At 42.7% G+C, this 19,854-nt stretch overlaps 1 protein-coding gene across 9 annotated transcripts; it reads right to left on the bottom strand.

Annotated features, from left to right (window-relative positions):
• Positions 1-212: 212 nt before the first annotated feature.
• Positions 213-19,722, bottom strand: LOC112455540 (organic cation transporter protein-like). Of its 9 annotated transcripts, none has more exons than XM_025017528.1 (10): positions 19,194-19,722; positions 3,596-4,148; positions 3,260-3,509; positions 2,810-3,068; positions 2,514-2,682; positions 2,195-2,428; positions 1,878-2,092; positions 1,160-1,341; positions 891-1,027; positions 684-810 (listed from the first exon to the last, which is right to left on the bottom strand). In XM_025017528.1, the coding sequence occupies exons 2-10, from the start codon at positions 3,736-3,738 to the stop codon at positions 684-686; spliced, it is 1,716 nt and encodes a 571-aa protein (XP_024873296.1). In that variant the 5' UTR covers positions 3,739-4,148; positions 19,194-19,722. The 9 variants fall into 9 exon arrangements, with proteins under 9 accessions (XP_024873302.1, XP_024873296.1, XP_024873300.1 ...); XM_025017532.1 differs by lacking the exon at positions 19,194-19,722 and adding an exon at positions 15,478-15,926; XM_025017533.1 differs by lacking the exon at positions 19,194-19,722 and adding an exon at positions 15,428-15,448.
• Between the last annotated feature and the right edge of the window lie 132 nt (positions 19,723-19,854).

Here is a 19,854-nt window from a genome sequence, read left to right as displayed (position 1 = left end):
ATATATATATATATATATATATATATATATATATATATATATATATAAAACACTTGTCATTTTCATAATTGAATTCTCCACGCATAAAATCACGTTCAGTATAATAAGATAATTTAATTTTTATTAGGTGTCCCTTTCTGAGGTAATTGCTATTGACAAGCGATATTTAATCAGTTGTCAACGAATTAAAGAAGGAAAGCAGAGAGGAAGAATACTAGCAAAAATGTTTATATTGATAAGTTGCAATGTTCCATACATAATCCATAGTCATTCTTTTACAAAGAACGTTTAGATGTTTGAGTAGTGATATGTTTGTCGGCAGAATTCTTAGTCTATGGGCTACCGCAACACGTTATGACACCTAAATAAACGCCATCATCGTCACCTATTTTCAAAATACATATTAGAAATATATGTACGTTTCTTCTGACGGTTGATTAACTTTCGTTTCTGTATAAACAATTGTTTATTCGAACCGACTCAATTGAAACACGATCGCTCGACCAAGGACGAACAGATGTTAATCGATTGTAGATATTAAAAGTTCAGACCGAAAGCATCGCGTTACGCCAAGTTCCCCGCAGGCGTGTGTGCTGCACATGGCAAACATCTAAAACACGGTCAGACGGGAATCGAGTATGTATTTTGAGTGTAATACCGACATTGATCTTCGTAAATTAATGTCATCCGTTCTGCTTCTCATGCACACCATTCTGCTTTTCCTGAGCCTTTAACGGTTTTATTATTTCTATATCGTTCAATTGTTCGAGCATCAACTGTTGCTTCTTTTTCTTCTTCTTCGATAATTTCCTAAAAAAAATTTTCCAAGAATGTGTCATTTATGTACCTGAGGTAATAAGCTGCATGGATGTCAAAACAGGGAAACTTACTTTCCAAAAAGCTCGCCGTCTTGAATCGATTCAGGAAGTTTTTTGTTTAATGTCTCCGGCAGAAGAAGAGACATTAGTCCAGCAAGTAAGGCGCATGATCCGAATATGACAAGTGGTAATGGCATCCATACTTCCGACTGGAATGATTAGATAACATGCTAATTAGATGATTTCATGTCATCTATAACAATCGGACATCGATATTGCTTGCTTTGGATGTCTCTATGCTTCTAGATATCAAAGAAAATAGCGTGATAAGTATAACATACCAGATGATTGACATATGGCGCGATAACTCCGCCAATTCGGGCGAAGGTGGAACTCGCACCTAGTCCGACGTTTCGAATGACGGTCGGAAATTGTTCGGCAGTAAACACATAAATTGCACCGTAGGAGGAAGTAATAGCGAGTTTTCCTATCATTGCTAAACAAACGATTAACCATGGCATATCTGAAAAGAAATGAATTCGTTTATTAGCAACACTTAAGGTGCCAATTCATGAGACGCTGAAAATGAGTGTCAACAGGGTGAATGTAATTTCCCTTTGACGCTAGCGTCAAAGAAATGAAGTTGATGAATTTGTTTAATATTCAGCGTCATCGCTGAATTGTCGTTAATCGTCCCAATACAATCAAACATAGACTTCGAAATACGTAAAATATTAATTATTTTCAAGTAATATCTTCAAGTAATAATATTTTATGGATATATATATAACACACATATATATATATATATATATATATATATAAAATATTATTTTTCTGAAGATTTTTGCTTGCTGAAAATGAGCGTCGAGCGTCAACGTGAAGACACCTTTACAGAATAGATGACTTTTAAATTCAATTTATGTTGAATTCACTTTAAATGTTCTTTCGCAAATTAACAAATAAAGACAGTTTTACTCAAACACATGTGTAAGAGGATATAAAATCACAATACCACGAATTGAATAAAATTGTTATTTATACTTGTAAAATACTTACTGGCAGGAACAAATAACGTGGCAATTAACGCTAATCCGGACACCATCATACAGCCGCATAGAATGATCTTTCTGCCCCATCGATTCAGGGTGAAAATGAGGAAAGTGTACGCCGGTACTTCTACCACTCCAGATATTACAAAATTAACGTAGTCGTTACCGCCAAGATTGGACGCGTGCCAAGACAGTCCGTAGTACGTGCCGCTGTTTACGAGCCTGCACGAACAAGAAAATCAAAATTAGCGCAGAACTAAATGTAAGACTCAAGCGTAAAAAAAACGAATGCATGAAATAGCTGACGAAATCATTTCGTCGTACCAATTAAAAAATAGGAGAATGCTCTTCCGCCTCAAGTTCGGATAACGGAACAAATCAAAGAGCGAAGGCTTCTTTGCGTCGGGCATACTATCCTCGCTGTTATTATTAAGAAGTGTATCGAGAGTCTCGCTCGGCATCTCTACGCCATTTTCCAGGGAAGCACGTTGCAGCAAATCCTTCGCTTCTTGGAGGCGACCTTTCGTTAGGAGCCATCGCGCGGACTCGGGAATGAACCTGTCACAAACCGGGACTTTGTAAATTATGATGCTGAGTCCGGAATTGTACGCGTTACTTGGAATATATCTATTATGTATCGTACCACCAGTAAAGTAGAAACGCGATGCTTGGCACAGTGATGGCTACTTGCAGCATTCTCCAGTCAGTAATAAAATACGCGAAACCGGCGGTGAGTATGTATCCAGTAGTGAAAAATAGTTGGCAACCAACACCAGCCACTAACCGCTTTTTTGGCCCGACCATCTCCAAAGCTGAAAAAGATAAAAAAGAGATAATTATATGATGTCCAATACCCGCGCGATTTAATTAAAGCTTTTCAAAGCTTCTGTTCGACATCGCTAAATATTATGAACGATATTGATAATCGAATTCAGTTACCTATGACATAAGCTACTAAGAACACTCCACTGGTGGTTGACCCGACAATTAGCCTGAAGATTACGTAGGAAATAAACTCGGGCGCGACAGCAACTAGTATACCGCCAACCAGCTGTATGACTAAAGACAGGAAGAAAATTGGTCTACGACCATATTTATCGGACAAACCGCCGAATATCATCGAGCCAAGCATGACTCCTACCATGAACAACGAGTCCCCCGTCGCTCTCAGCCACGCCTTGTCGCAGACTAAGTCCCACTGTAAAAAAACAAACATTTATTATCCGTCATCTGTCTATCGAGATTCATATACGTGTTCTTTAGATCGAGTTTCTGTTCGTCTCGTCGTTTGATTTCCACTTGGATCTTATTCGTGCGAGAATTGTCGAGAAAACGCGGTAAAACTTTAGTTTGCAAAGACGCTACAGCAAAATAATTATTATTTCGTACCTCAGAAGTGGTTGTACTTTTGTACACGCTTCTGTCGTACACGTACTGCTTGCAGTTGCTGACGCCTCCTCCTTCGGTGCCGTTGCCAATTGCGTTTCCAAGGATCGTGCCATTCGCAAGGTCGATAATGTCACGGCTCATGCACTGGGACCACCCTCGGAGTTCGTGGTCCCACGGATAGCTCGCGTTCAGCACGTCCTGGCTCAGGTGGAACGTGGCGTTATCCGCGTGCTCATGTGGAAGCAAACACCTGGAGGCAAAGGAGTAGTTCGTTTTTACCATAAAATTCCTCGTAATCCACCGTGTAATTATCGTCACGTTTGCTCTGTACTATACCTCGAGTTCATTTTGGCTCCGAGAAACACGCCGGCTAGCTTGTGAAAGGCGCACGATATCGCTGGAAGACAGAGTAGAAGATAGACCCTGCGCTGGTAGCGGCCGAACTCGCCCATACGAAGGATAACGTCGTCGTACGCCATTTCGCTCTCCGGAATTTATCCTACGTTATTCAGTATTTACGATAATGCGCGCGAAAGAGAGAGCTTTTATAGAAACCCTTATATAAAGATATCCCTCTATTGGATTTTAATCGGTACGCGATTAACGGCTTCACTCGCGACGCGGACGATCGTTTTAATAATACTCTATCGATTCTGACATCGTTATCTCGTGTCACGAGAATTCTTTTCGTTGTGACATTCGGAAGTAGCTCCGAGAGAAACAGGCGCGTGCAGAACAGTTCACGAGGGCAACTCGTACACGCTCCTCGAGAGATATTCCTAGCTGTAAGGCTCGATCCAGCGGCGGTGAAGACGGCCAAAACCGCTTATCGGATTTCCGAACACATCAGGCGTTCCCTTAGGTCGACTTCCGGGCAAAACTGTGGCAACTGAAAAAGAAATTGTAGTATTGTGTGATACTTGTTTCGCGCGATCTTTATATTTAACAACTTATTGTTATCTTATTTATAGTTTCTTATATATTTCACTCCTTTTTGCATTAAGAATCGCGCAAGGCAATTATAAAGACGCTTGAACAATTATAAGGGTACATGTTTGATTTTCCACGTACAGTTTTCTCCAAGACCATCGCGCTTTTAATTAAGGCTGGTGATTTGCTTCGAAAGTTTCGATATTCGAAAAAATTCGAACCTTTTAACGTTCTCTGAATGAAAATTTGCCATTCACACAAATATATATTTCGAAACTTTGAAACTTTGAACTTCGAATTCTTTCGAGGCTTTGAAGCTTCGAAGTTGTCAAAAGTAACAGCTCTACTTTTAATTGCCTCGCATTATTTTTCAGACTCATTATAATTTTCCACAATAAGCTTATCATCGAAGACGAAGACCGTATTCGCCGTCCGTATGTATTATACGAGAGCAGTCGTGCGTGTGCGTAATGCAATGTTGTTTATAACATTGTTCATGCATTGCGCGCGTATTGCGTAACAACGATATACATATGTATGCAAAGGAGTGAGAGAAAGGGAGAGGTTTGACAAGTCGCAAGATTTAATACCGAGCCCAATACCGAACATTACGCCTGGTGCGTAGCGCTTTTAATGCACACCCGGGAGACCCGTTCAGACTAATTAGACTCGCGGACAGACGATCCGCGCGGATCGTCATTGATCGCAATTGATACAATTGTCTTTAGATTAGAACTCGAAAAGGAAAAGACGGCAAACGGGTAATATCGGCCTATTTATTGGCCGCGCACCGTTCGTTTATTAACACCGTCATATGTTCACTTTTTATTTTCATTTTGCCGTTCGTCGAATTACTTGTGCTAAATTCCTCCGGAAAACTATATTTCCCGCATACGAACGACACATAGAGAATCTGACGTATTCATACTTTAGCGAGGAAATCTAATTTTGACGCGAGAATTATCGGAAATATTTATTTATTATATATTACTCGCGTTATGACAATATTATTGTTAAAAGAAATGCAAGATGCAGTTCTCTTTCAAGTTTATAAATTTATATATTATTCTGTGACACTAGGTCAAAACAAAGAACGTCATAATTAGTAATAATCTTGTCATAACACAAGTAACGTATATAATCAGTATTTCTAATAATTCTCGCGTCAATGTTAAGATCTCTTCTCGCTAAAGTACGAATACATCAGATTGATATCCCGATTCTGCGGTAGCTCTCCGGGCAGCGATCACGTAACTTTTCCCCTAGAGTGGCAACGTGAAAACTGAAAAATTTTATGTGACTATCTCTTTCTATTCAACACCAATACATGAAACGTTTTTTCACGTTTCCGCCCCACGGGAAAAGTTACGTGATCGCTGCCCTGAACGTGTATTTAGTATTTACATACAACGCTCCGGCAGAAATTTTATTCGACAACACGGCAATGTAACGGTCGAGCACAATATTTCGAGCCTCCGTAGTGTCAAATTATATTCAATTTGAGTCATTTTTAACCATTTCCTATAAGTCGCCACTGCTACTATTCAATATGTTAATTTAACTAAACCAATGAAGTTAAAGTAATAAATGTCGACACACATGGTATAGTTAAAAATAACATAATATTATTTAATTCAAAGTATTAGTTATTTAACTCAATTAAATTTTATCTTTAATATTTAATAGTGTGTCTTTCTCGACTTACTTAATGCAAATATGCGATATCGCGCGAGACGGACACGAAGTAATCGCCCGCTCGTTTAGTTCTACGTTTTGTTCTATGTCTGCGTATGTAATACCGCGCGTATAATACCGATCGCACACAAGTAATCTCCGAGCCGGGCAGCTTTTTCGAAATGCAAACAGGCGCGTTGTCGGCCGGCGGCACGCACGCAGACGGTCCCCGCACTTGTCAATGGAGCACAACCCTGCGCGCATCAAGGACGGACGGAAACTGGCGTCACTGGCGAGCTGGCCACATGCTCAGCCGGCGCGGCGTGCTCCGGCGCGGCGCTCCGGCTCGAACGCGATTCACCGCGACTCGGCTCGGCTCGACTCGATTCGACTCGACACGACTCGACACGAGAGGCTCCCCGGAGTCCCCGGAGTCCCCGGAGACCCCAGAGCCGCGTTTCAAGCACGCCGCGCCGGCTAGATTCGGCCCTCGGTGCACTCGGTGCCTCGCGCGCGGATGCTTCAGAACGCTATTCTTTTTCATCTTTTTCTTTCTCCGTCTCTCTCTTCCCCCTGGACAAAGGCGGATGTCGATTTGTCAAAATCGGACGTGGGCCCGGCACGTTCCCCCGGGGAACGTCTCGACCGGGGGACGAAAACGGATGCGAAATAAAAAGGGAGGAAGACCAGGCGCTCTCTCTCTCTCTCTCTCTCTCTCTCTCTCTCTCTCTCTCTCTCTCTCTCTCTCTGTCAGGTCAATCACACTCAGGATACTCGAATTCGTATTCCCCCTCTCGAGAATCGGAAGAGGCGCGCAAACCGATCGGTCCGTCGCGCGTGCCGCCCATCGCGGCGTATACTCCTTATTCCTTGTATCATATAATTCGAACCTGAGCTATCGATTGAGCCTAATCAGAACTTGGTCGGTTCAGCCATTACTTCGATAATCGATTCGATAATCTAAAGGTCTTCTAACTCGTCGGCTTGCGTCTGGCCGCAGGGGGAAGTGATCCGCGCAGTTCCTTGGGCCCAACAAACCCACGGGTTCATCCCGAGTTCAAGACACCGCGGCACCGCGGACATACACACACAATTACACATACACACATACATATACACCCTGGCCATATTGTCTTGTATTTAAAAGAGGCAGGTGCCAGTATCAAGAAGAAGAAGAAGAAGAAGGGTCGGCTCGCGTCTAGATCCACGGTCTGTGTCTCGCTGCGCGTACACTTGGCGCGATATACTCTACCGGAGACCTTATAAAGCCTCTTTTCATGGCTAATGAGCGCGAGCTTCGATCACCGGAATTAGGGATATTTGTATTCGGGCCGTTTGTTCTTCCGCCTTTCGACTATGTCCTCCGCGAAGACGATTTTAAATCACTCACGCCGCGGCACGCACAGCGAGACGAGCCTATTTTGGACGATGCGAGAGATAAGGCACGTCATAACTTGCAGGGCAATGGAGCAAGGAAACCGGCAATAAAACGCTACGTTTCGTTTAACGCGGCTTTTGCGACATGTCGCGTTTTCGCGACTTCACGCGGTGGCTTCTATAGCTTGCGCGCCGCGAAATTTCGCCGGCTCGATGTTATCTCATCGTTACTGCAGTTTTCCGTAATATTTTCCTGCATGATTCTTCACAGGATCGTCTGTGATAGATGATAATTTATGAACTACGCGACTGAGATACGATTGAACAATATATTGTAAACTTGGACAAGAAAGACAGCTACTACTTGTTTGAGCAATGGAGATACTAGTTTCCTTCGATAAGATTACGTTATCGCAAGGACTCGATAGCTAAAGCAATCCTGATTGCTGTATATATTCACCAACCTCCCACCCGGATTTCATTCCGAATCATATCGCGTGACGCGTAATCGATTGAGATATTTTTCAACAAATTAAATTCTTTCGCAAAGGGGTACGAGCGGGGGATACCATGCTGCATGCCATTCCGCTGTATGTAGGTAAGGTACCCCTGGTTCTCAAATTGCGAAATTCGCGAAGGACGCGCGGATCGCGCCGCTTTCGATAATTAGCCGTTCTAATCTCATGCGCTCCAAATTTGGTCGTCGCCTCGCACTTTCGTCTTAAGCGGAGACGATCGGTCGCACGGCGATTGGGGGGGGGGGGGCTCTCCTCGCCTAATAAAAATTCCGATGCAGGTCGCGACGCGGACCCCCCTTATCCTCTTCCCTCCCTCCGTCGCGCTTCTACCTCGCATGCGTGTATCTGCATATATCTGAACCTCAGAGGTAAAGACTCTCCATTATTAGAAATTTAGAGAAAACAGGATTTGAAGTTCATTATTTCTATGAACATTTCTAATATAACTTTTTCTAAACATTGTATCTTAGGAACTAATAGTAATAATTTTAAGAGACACAAGACCCTTAACCACATTATACGATTTAAACTCCTGGTATATTGGAAAAAGTATGAACTCTTTAATTTTAACAAAAACTAGAGATACAATTCTCTACTTCTAAAGTATAGATGTACATGTACACACATATTAATGCGCCGCGACCCTTCTCATTTACCCTCTTTTTTCCACGAGTATCAATGTATCGTGTAAGAAGAGAAGTGAAGCTTCAGCTGGAAGATAGGCGGCCGATTATTCGCACGCGACAGAAATGCCGGTTGGGCGCATGTTAGCAATACCGGCCCAGACATTGCCATCGCTATCATCGCCACCACCGCCGTCGCCGTGTCGGAGGCCGACATCGTCGGCCCCAGTGCGAAACCCGAAGGCTATTTATAGTAGGGAGCGGCTTCTAGTTCCCACCGCGTGAAAAATCGCAACTGGTTTCTCGCGAGTGCGAATGGAAGAACGGGGGGGAGGAGGGAGGGAGGGAGGGAGGGAGGGAGGGAGGGAGGGAGGGAGAGAGAGAGAGAGAGAGAGAGAGAGAGAGAGAGAGAGAGAGAGAGAAATGGCTCTGGTGTCTCGGCCGAAGTCGTCGCTCTGCATTAGCCGCTGCGCTAATGAGCAAACAGTCTGACGGTCTCCCCAGTCGAAGGCTCTCTCACGAGAGTACATTTGATAATAAACGCAATGCGAATTGCAGTACGAAACGCAACCGGTAGGCAAATAAATCAAGCCTTGGCTATGGTGAACATTTGGTGAAAAATGGAACGTAACCCTCATTATTAGTTAACATTGTCGCGTTAATTTATATATATACTTCCACGCGTCGACAAAGCACGTGATAATGGAGGTCCTGTCGCAAACACACGCCGCTTGACATTTAAGTACACGCAATGTCAGAAAGGAGCGTTCACCTGTTCAAACTGCAGCGCAGCGGTTGCGTGCAAGAACTTGCCTGCTTCAGCAGGCTCGCGAACTTTCAGCGCGCGCTCGCGCGCTTGCCGGCGTTTTTCTTTTTCCCTTTTTTCCAGCCAATTATAGATACGCGTTGGATAAGCATAATAACGTGTCGCGTTCCACGGAGAATCGCGCAATGGTTTTACCCGTAGATCGATTTGCATAACCGCGTAACCCGCATTCTCGAGCGCAAGGAGAAAGAAGAAGAAAAAAAAAGATCGACCGATCTAGGTCGAGTTTTGCTTAATGCGAAGGATGCCAGCTACGTTCCTTAGACGCGTGATCGGCTACTCCTTTCTCCTTCTGCGTACCTACGCTTTATGCAAATCCATCCGGACGGGCCTTAACGGTTGCCTTTTCTGCTGGACGCCGCGCCGGCCGACGAAGGGAGCCGCGTTCCGGAGAGAAAAGTGACGGAGGAGAGGACGCAAGGCGATATAGAGACGAGAGGAGGAGGAGGTCGTCGTGCCGGTATCAAGTTGGGCCAAATCGAGACGAACCAAGATGTCTCTCTGGCACCCTTCTAGAAAATCTCGCGTCTCTCCCTCTGCCTTATCCGTCTCATCTAATGTTAATAATCGCGCGTGTAAAACCGTATGGACATTTCTGTCTCTTCGAGGTAAGATGGGATACTTCGTTCTCGATAGAAGTAGATGGTACCACTCTCGGGCACGGCCGTTCGGAGAATCGATCCGATTCTACTTGAAGCGCTTTTAGCAGGCGCGATTAATTATTTGTGCAATCGTAAAGATGAATTCGTCGTCGCGCGAGCGCGTTTCGAGAACGGCCGGATCGGGCTCGGTGAAGCGCGTAACGGAGGAACGGGTTAAAAATTTCGCGAGCTGAAATACATTGAGAAGGCGGCTGTCCTTGCAAGGGCGCCACGCTGCGCCGCGTTACTCGCCTCGCCTCCTTCGGTCCCCTTGGTAACCACGTCGCGAAAACGGGAAAGGTATTTGCCCCTGTCCAGCTTATCTCTGTTTTTTCATTCGAATTGAACGTGGCCATACGTCGTTTTTAGAGCCCGTGGACCAACGGAAGAGGAATCGATGATGTTTCTTTCTTTCTCTCTCGTTCTACGAGATAACTCCCCCATCCCTAATTTATCACATCTATCTAACCGAACACAAAAAAATGTAAGAGATAGATGGCTAAATATCGTTATTTATCATGCACTTTCTAGGGTACAGCGTTCTCTTAAGCTGGCTGAAACCATTACACCAAAAATTGTTCAAGATATAGTACAATGTTTTAAAACTGAAGTAATATAAGATGTAAAAAAACATTACCATAAAAAGAAAAAGAATAAGGATAAAATAAAGCTAAAAAAGAGAGGAAAAAGAAACAAAGATGGAGAAGGAAAGGTACATATGTGTACAATGTGTATGTACATGAGAATTCCGATATTTGCGTATTCGCATAGGAGTAAGTTCCATCGATATTTTTGCATAAACGCATAAATATTCTAAGAATGTTGAAGATTTGCTGAAGAGAAAGGAAAATTTGAAACGGCATTATCGTCTATCTCAGTGGACGTATACTTCTTTTTTTTTATCGATTCACGGAGGACTTCTCGTTAATGACTACTCTCGGACAAGGTTCCGCGCACGTACTACAAACTAGTTACTAGTCTTCCATTATAAGGTTGTTGCGAAGGCATTGCTAATTTGCAAACAAACAAACTACACATTCCGCCACGTCGCGACCGTCGCGCGACTCCGCCGCGTCGCGGCTCCGTCTGCGCTTACATAAGGAATAAAACTGCGCGTTATGAGGGGTTTAAGGTCAAAAATATGAGGCGCGAGTCAGCCACGTATTTAGCCACGTGTCTTCGCAAATGCGTTATTATTCCATTGTATCGTATACTTACACCTTCGCTTACGTCCACATTTGCTCACGTGGTTTACGAGCTTACGTTTCGCATTTCAAAGAAACGAGGGGGAATTCACAACCCAAAATTTTGTACACCAATGCCGATTTTTGGCATTGCTGTAAAACACTGCCGACATTTTCGTACACTGCCGACAATGCTTAGTCAATACCTACAATGCCGTCAATCCTATATACTATATATAAATAATATAAAATTAAGGCAATGCCATGCAATTATGAACACTGCCGCGTACTGCCCATTATTATACGCCAATGCCACCTCTATCAAGTTAACCCTCCACTATTGCAAAAAAATCCGCACCTATTAAAAAATTTAGTGCTATTTATGTGCTAATTTGTTGCTCTAATCCGGATTTTGTTGCTCAAGCCGTTTAGCAAGAAACGGCGATCGAAATGGGGAGGGGGGCAGCTTGTCATCATAATAAAAAACCTATATAGAGTGCTCAAATCCAAAAAACAAATTGAACCAGAACCCAGAATTGAACAAACACCAGAATTTGTTGTTTTTTTGTTGCTCCAAGATAGCGTGAAAACATTTTTGAAATATAACGTTTTTTAAGAAAATACGTAGGGAAGTCCGGGGCTAACTCGACACCGGGGCAAACTTGACACTAGGCTTTTTGCCAATTTAAATCTATCGTAGAAACTTACTTTTCCTACTGTAAATGCGTCTTTATGTGCCAGTATTATCAACGGAATTTGGTATAAACATTCTGAGTTATAGTGTAATTTTTAACGCGACATAAGGGTTTTTGATAGTGAAAAGTAATTTTTCTGATCTCTCGAAAATGGTCTACTCTTTCATCGAGTTTTCGGACAAAACTAAGCGACGTACAGCAAAATTTCCTTAAGTAATATTGTACCTGAAGGAACGCTCTTTAAATGTGTACCATTTTTGCTTGACAGCACTATATATTGACTACATAATTATATCTTTTTCGAAGTATATTCAACACTATTAACTCGTAAAAATTGTGCCAGTTAAAGAGATACGTACACCTAGAAATAAAATCGATTATTAAAGCTTGATATTTTTCAAATCTTTGATGTTTTTATTTTTTGTGCTAAATAAGGTTGTATTGTATTACTACTGTATGGACAGGAGTGGATCAATCTGTCAAGTCAGGTAAAACACCTTGTTGCTTAATCACTTTAAACTTTCCTTAAAACTTTAAATGCGCTTTCTTGAAATCGTGTTTTTGAAATCGGCACCAGATATATCTTGAAAGGTTTTACATCGATTTATTTGAAATTGAATTTTACATGTTTACTCTACATGTTAAAATGTTTTTATCATATTGTAAAAGTTTTTTATTTTATACATTTCTTTGTTCGTAATTGCAAAATTAGTCTGTTTCGAATACCTGTCATTTTGTTTAGAATAAGAATTTTTCAAAACAAATTCAGAGAAGATAGACTTTAAGGAAAACTTGAATTCTTTATTACAGTTGCTTTTTTTATAGCTATTTCGGCTCATCTGGATAATGTATCATTTTTGAAGTCGGCTTTTGTGTGCTTTTGATGTTGACTGCTATAACACCGCAATTTTTAAGAGTTTCGCAACAAAAAAGTTTAAAAATATTTTAAAATATAGGGTAATAAGTCGGGGAAAAATGCCAGTGGGTCGAAGATGCTACTTTGTTAATATTTCGTTCATTATCTGATAGATGGTAATGTTTTCTAGTCGTTAACGTGAGAGTTCATGCAACGAGTGACGTATGCAAGTTTCTTCAATTTTATCGTGTAAAATGCGGAATACCTGAGAAAATCTGTTCCACCCAAGTGATGAGTAGGCTTCCTATAATATTGTTCTCTTCTTTGTTTAAAAAGTTAAAGAGTTTCGCAACATAAAAATTCAAAAATTGTTTTCTGTCAGCAATATATATACTATTGTTATCATACTAATTGCATCATTATTTTACGTAAACCTAATAGCTACATAAATGTTCCATATCTAAACTACTGGAATTATATGTATAATTCATCGCAATAGCCGTCATTTTTTAAATAACCATACAATTTTTGTCATAAGTGTGTCTCAAAGTAGATGTATAATTTATGTAAAAAATTCAAAAACCGTCTAGAACATAATAAAATTATTAAAATATTGAATTTAAATAATTTTTGTTAGTTTTTTTGTTAACTTTATTTATTTTTAAACATACCTATGTATTTTTCTTTTTGATAAAATATTTTCAAATTGTATTTCTATTTCGAGATGATAATATAGAGATAAAAATAGCAAATCCGGATTTTCATAATAGGTACATCGTAATCTCGCTTTTGCATGACCAATTTTCACAGCGTATTTTCGACAACTTTCCACAAGAAATGCATGCTGCATTGTTAAGTTTTTATTACTGTTTTTACTGATTACATTTATTAAAGTGTCTTAAGTAAGGTATCAAAGATATAATAGTTATTGAACAAATAATAAAATGATACGATCGCGTGTTTTTACGGCAAATAATACAATTTTAAACAAACACTTTAAAAAAGTTTGGAACCCGGTGACAAGTTTTAAAGTTGTGTTGTATGACATTGAATCATATTACTCATTCCGCGAGCGATAAAGCTTAATGTCGAACATTGTTACAAATAATTGGACACACGTTCGCATGATTCAGCAAGTAAAATGCTGCGTTGCGCATGTATTTGCCATTATTGTAGCTAATTACCTGCATTTAACTGCTACTTAAACAGTGGCTTATCGTTTCTTAGTTGTTTCATGTAATTACCACTATTACAGTCTGCAAGGGTAGTCGATTGCTCTTTTTGCCGAATGTCCTTCGAAACGCGGCAATAATCTACAATAATCTAACAATAAGCCAATTCAATGAGTTTTTTAGTATGTGGTGGGGCTAGAATCTGTGTCAAGCTGGCTCCCCCCCCATGCGAAAAAAAATATACAGAGTGCTCTCAAATCGAATAAACGTTTATACCAGAATTTGTTGCTTTTTTGTTGCTTTAAGATAGCGTAAAAACATTTTGGAAATATAACGTTGTTTAAGATGTAGTCAATATAGTGCTATTTATTAGGTATTCGGATATACGTATTTTCTAAAAAAACATAAGGGGTGTCCACTGCCGTACTGCCGATCCAATGCTGGATAAAATTCGGACACTGCCTTAGCAATGCTATGCAATACCTCCTGCACTGCCACTGCCACAAGTCCACCACTCCCCATAATGCCGTCAATATTATAGGCCACTACTTACTTTTTTCAGTCCACTGCCGAAATTTTGTACACCAATGCCGGCTGTGAATTTCCCCTCGAAGAACCCCCAGGCGCGAAAATCTAAGCATCTCGCAAGTTGTTTGTTCCGCGAATGGCGAACACATGCTTCCTCGCATTTTATCTCACCAGTTTCCGTCATTTATTAATATGCCAGCAGGTTTTCCTACGCGCGCATCAACGTCCTTCGCGTCCGTTTCTTTCTGATTATTCTCCACCGACTGATGACGTCTATTTTTATCAATGCAGATTAATGCGATTTTACATACTTCTTATCTTTTTCTAGTTTTGAAAATTAGAAAAAGATAAAAAGTAAGTTAAACTGAGATTAAAGTTAATCTACATTGGTAAAATATGGTAGAATGGATACAACTATCATGAATAAATAGATTCTCGGTTCGGCAAAGCGCCTTAAATACCTTCGAAAACGTAAGTTCTCGTTCTTGAGAGCTCGGCAAAGTACAAAGTTCGAGGTTAACATTTGAAAAAAAAGGCAGAACCTTTATTCCTACGTCTCACTTCCAGAAAGCAGGCGAAACTATGAAATATTTATTAGACGGATAATGAATACCACGGCAGGCGTTAACGGTGGGCTGAGAATTTCTCGGCGGCAAACGTGGGACGCGAACGCGGACGCGTGGCCGATACACCGCTCGCCGGACATCGGAGTCATGTCCACTTCCAATTACTCGCAAGCTTCCGCATTTTTTTTTTCCACAATAAGGATCGTTGAGATCGGATTATTCTCGCGTATACTTATATGCATTGTCGTGCGCACAATGGAGAACAACTTCCGTCGAGACAAATACGTAAGTGATGCTCGACGCAAGGGTATTATCGTGTCGCGTGCGTTTTCTCATTCTGGATTTAATCGCTCGATAAAGTACGTGGCGAGATCCGCCAATTAACGAGAAGGCGCATTCCGATCATTCGGCTCCCGCTTGTAATCAAGCAGTTCCCCCGATCCAAGTCGACTGCATTATCGTAATTTGCAATCCAACGGCGATCGAGGAGGGAAGGGGGAGGGGGAGGGAAGAGGAGAACGGGGGGAGGTCGTCCGACGGTCGCGTGATGCGCGAGCGGCGGCGTCGGCGCCACTTACCGATGACCGTCGATTCCCCATTCAGAAAAATGACGGTATGATGTAATTACCCGCGCGCTCTCTCTCTCTCTCTCTCTCTCTTTTTTTCTTTCTCCCTCGACGCTAACCGTGCCTCGGCGCCTTCCACGGTCGAACTCGCGGTGCCGAGCAGTGTCGAGGCTGCTGAGTCGCGCCATAAACGTGACTCGGCGTGACCCTCCCCGCGTGACCTTCTCAGCGTGACTGGAGCCCTGAGCCTCTCTAGCTGAAGCTAACTTCGACGAGCCGGTGCGATATCGCACGCACCACGCTACGCCGGCCGGCGGTCGCGCGATGGTTGCTCTCGTTGCGGCACTGGCCGATCGATAGCGACAGCCCTCGTCGAAGCGGTCGAAGGGAAGCCGTCGCGATGCACGCGGTGGCGCGTCAACGTACACGCACCTCGCGCACCCGTATGGCACGTTCGATTGTCTCCCGCCCATCGACCTTCCTCCGCCATCAGACCGCGAATTTCGATGGGGAGGAAGAAGAAACGTGGGACTTACCGACGGTTATCGAACGGGGACACGTGTACCGCTTGTGCGCGCGCGCGCGCACACACACATGTGCATTGTGCACGCATGTGCACGCACGTCTATAATAAGAATGCGCGTGCTGAGGCTGATGCCGTGTGCGCACGCAAAACGCGACAGATCAACGCTAGCCGCGAACTTGGCTAGCTTTAGCGCGTCGCGGGGTGAACACGCGACATCCGGAAACTACCGTCTACCAATGCCGCCGCGGGGAGGGGGAGAAGGCACTTGGCGCCGGCGCCCGGCGCCTGAAATCGGCGACGGCAGCGTCTTGCGCACCCCCCCCCCCGTTGCGACGAGTCCGTGAGAATTGTCGATAAGGATATATTTCCGGGTCCGGGGGTCGTCTTTGCGAAAGATCGCCGTCTCTCGATAATCCCGAGTTTCTCTTTCAGATTCATTGATACGTTCCGCCGCTACGTTCACGCTATTGATCGCGTTTCGCGAGACGCCTTCTGCATTCCATTCGTGGAACGCGCAACGGTTCGAATGCGGATTCATAGCAGCGATAAGCGCGCGGTGAGTATCCCTCATTGCGGGTGCCCGCACAATGAAAAAGTTGCGAATACTTAACGTATGTATGTTACGTGCCTGCTTATCGCCACGTTAGTCCACGTGCGCAAACGCGACACGTGTGTCCGCGCTCTATCGCGGTTAACTTCACCGCGTTGCGCGCGTACCGTTTGCGAATCAAATTCGTAGCGTTATCTTGCTTTCTGTAGTTACATGTAGCATATGCGCGTTCGACGAATATATAAGTATATACACTAGTAATATATGTAGACTATATAGACGGCGAATTTCTTTATACACTGGTCGTATATTGTGTCCTAAAAAAATGTATACTACATAATACTATAAAGTGTTATATTGCGCATGCGTCAAATAACGGTACAAAGATAGGTATAGGTGAGAATGTGTAAAGGGTGATCTTATTGGCATATGATCTTATTTGGCGCATGCGCTTTTTAATGTATGTATATACCTACAAGTTTTGTATACATAACAGTTGCGGCTACATAGAAATGGTATATACGTAGAACGGTAATAAAAGTAATAAAAATAACTTTGGTACCCTTTACTTATATGAAATGCAGAGAACAGAAGGTCGATTTTATGTATCTTTAAAAAAGGTAAAAATTATAAAAGTGAACAGATTTCGATCAATAAAATCGTAGATATTCTAATTAAAATTCCTCACTTTTGTAATTTTCGTCTCGTTTCAATATACATAATCGACTCTCAGAGCTGTTACATGGAGAATATTAATTGCACTTTTCTTATCCCCCGTCGCAATAACCAATTCGTAATGAATCTTATCGGATTCCCAGATAGCAAGCTGACGTCATTTGACATTTTGACGTCAAAATGTCGAGGACGTCATTTGATGCGTTTTGACGTCAGTTTGCTGATTTAAACTATATGCCGGCCTTATTATTTTATCGCTGAAGATGGCTTCACGTGGAGCCAAAACGGCCGGTTTTGTAATTTATATATATTTAATTAAAAATCAACGTTTAATGTAATTCACGTTATAATAACTCTCTGCTCCTTTATTTTGTTGAATTTTTTTAAAGCACTCTTATTTATGCGCGCGGCTGAATTTGGCCGCGTTGCGGTCGAAGGTATCGACGTATTATAGCTCCCGAAGTGTTAAGTCAAATGGGGAATTCGATCGAAAGTCACCCTTATCATTAAATATGCACAAGATGCACAACCATCGCGCCGTTTCCGAGGGAGAAACGAGGCGCTATCGGTCGACGAAGTTAGACGTTTACGATACATGATTATATTATACGCGTCCTTCGATGCGCTCTAATTAAATCGACAGGAGATCGCGAAACGTGGGCCAGTTTAATCCCACAAAGAAACGCTTTTATCGATCGCCGTATAGAAAGAATCGCCATAATCGGCTCGTATACGCGTATACATATACCTATATAGATATTGCAATAATTCATTCGTTAAGCAGTTCTCATTTAAGCAGTTTGGTCTATTCGCTCGCGATAGTTCGTATGTACTCTCTAAATCTGAATCAATGACTATTCACTGACTCAGCAGTACTATTCACTGATTCAGATTAAGAGCCACCGCACAAAACTCTCGTATGGTCACGTAGCGTAACGTAACATGAATCAACGCATAAGAAACGTATCGGTTAGAGCCCCCGCACAAGCTCTCGCATGGTAACGTAAGTGCTGGTCTACAACCTTGCTTTAAAGGATATTTAAGCTTTAAGCCGTAAGAAATTGACCAAACACAATAGAATGTAAGGAGAATACTCGATTGTGATTGGTCAATTTCTTACGGCTTAGAGCTTAAATATTCTTTAAAAGCAAGGTTGTAGACCAGCACTAACGTAGATCAACGCACAACGCACGTTTCTTGTGCGTTGGCTCACACGTTATGTTATACGCTACGTGACCATACGAGATGAGTCTTGTGCGGTGGCTCTTAGAGAGTATGTACAAACGATTGGCCCCTCTATTTGATCTTGTTCAAATTTGATGCGCTGTAAAGTTTGCGCTGCGGCGTATAACGACGCCGATAAATTTTCTCGCGCGACGGAACGAAAAGCAAGCAACGATTGTGCGTCTGACGGATTAACAGAAACGGGACGAGAGTGGAATAATACTAAAAGACTCCGATTATATAAACAATAAAATTGATTGCGAGAGGTCAATTCAAAGATCGATCGGGATGTTGAATGGAATGTCGCCGCCCCGGCAAAAAAAAACAATTGTTAACTGCATGTCGGGGACACGCTCGAAATGCATGCTTCGCATCTAAACATTCGCACATCGTCACCGTTTAATAATTTAATAATCATTAATGCCTAATAATAATAATAATACAATATAAGTGTAAAATGACACACATAAAATATAATAATATAATATATTATAATTTAATAATTCATTTCTTTAATAATAATTATGATGCAATAAAACAACGCTATTATTTTATTATATCTCGTTGGGAATGAATTATTGTTAACATTTTGTTCGAAATTCTAGCCGTCAATCACGACGCGCGGATATTTAGATGCGAAACACGCGTCGCGAAAATGCTCCGATTATACGCGCGCAACTTCATGCGTGAGGCATAAAATTTATGCAATATCATTTAATGATTCCGTATGCGACGATTGCGACGGAGTGTGCCGCAAGGGCATGATCGTCTCGAGATCGACGTCCCGCTTTAATCGGCGATACCTGTGGTCCTCTCGAGCTCTCCAAGTCCCAGACGACGATCTCTGAAAAAGCGGCGAAGACGCCGCCAATGTCGCCGGCGATTGCGTATAGGCCGCCGCTCGATTGCGAAATAAACGCTTTCAATAAGCGTTTCTAACGGCGCGGCGTGCCGTGATCGCGTTTATATCGTTAGACGGGGTCCCTCTCGGGGCCGGCGGGTTTATCGGCGAGAAGCGAATCCTGATGCAACAAACATACACTTATCGACTCGACCGGCACTTTTTTCGTTCGAGAGACAGTAAAAAAGAAAAAAAAACCCGCGATAGCGAGGGCTATCTGTGTCATCAGGGAATCGGGAGGGAGAGAGGGACGAGAGATTCTCTCGAAACGCGCGACGTCATCAGGGTCTGTTGAAAGGGGGGAGGAGGGGCGGTCATTATTTCAAAAATTATAACGATCGCGGAGGCACGCGCGGGCACCGTGGTCGTAAAAGCGGATCAGCGCCGATTCGCGGAACGCTCGGAGTTTCCGGCTTGACTGCCCGGTCCGCCCGCTCCGCAATTTCCAGCTCGGTATACGTGTGCCACGTATGTACGCGTGGAAGAATATCTATTATCGCCAAGGACGCGTACCCCGTTCGGGCACTCGTAATTCGGTGTCGTACGATTCGCGTATCGCCGCG

The sequence above is a fragment of the Temnothorax curvispinosus genome, unplaced genomic scaffold, assembly GCF_003070985.1.
Source record: "Temnothorax curvispinosus isolate PA1 unplaced genomic scaffold, ASM307098v1 QBEX01006162.1, whole genome shotgun sequence".
In the NCBI taxonomy this organism is placed as follows: Eukaryota; Metazoa; Arthropoda; class Insecta; order Hymenoptera; family Formicidae; genus Temnothorax; species Temnothorax curvispinosus.
The sequence above is the reverse complement of the archived record's forward strand: the minus strand, read 5'-3'. Positions and strand labels throughout refer to the sequence as shown.

Coding starts and splice junctions, on each gene's coding strand:
- LOC112455540 (XM_025017528.1), bottom strand. CDS start 3,738: ATGGCGTACGACGACGTTATCCTTCGTATGGGCGAGTTCGGCCGCTAC. Junction 3,510..3,595: donor GGAGCCAAAATGAACTCGAG/GTATAGTACAGA, acceptor CTTTGCCTCCAG/GTGTTTGCTTCCACATGAGC. Junction 2,429..2,513: donor GCGTTTCTACTTTACTGGTG/GTACGATACATA, acceptor GGTTTGTGACAG/GTTCATTCCCGAGTCCGCGC.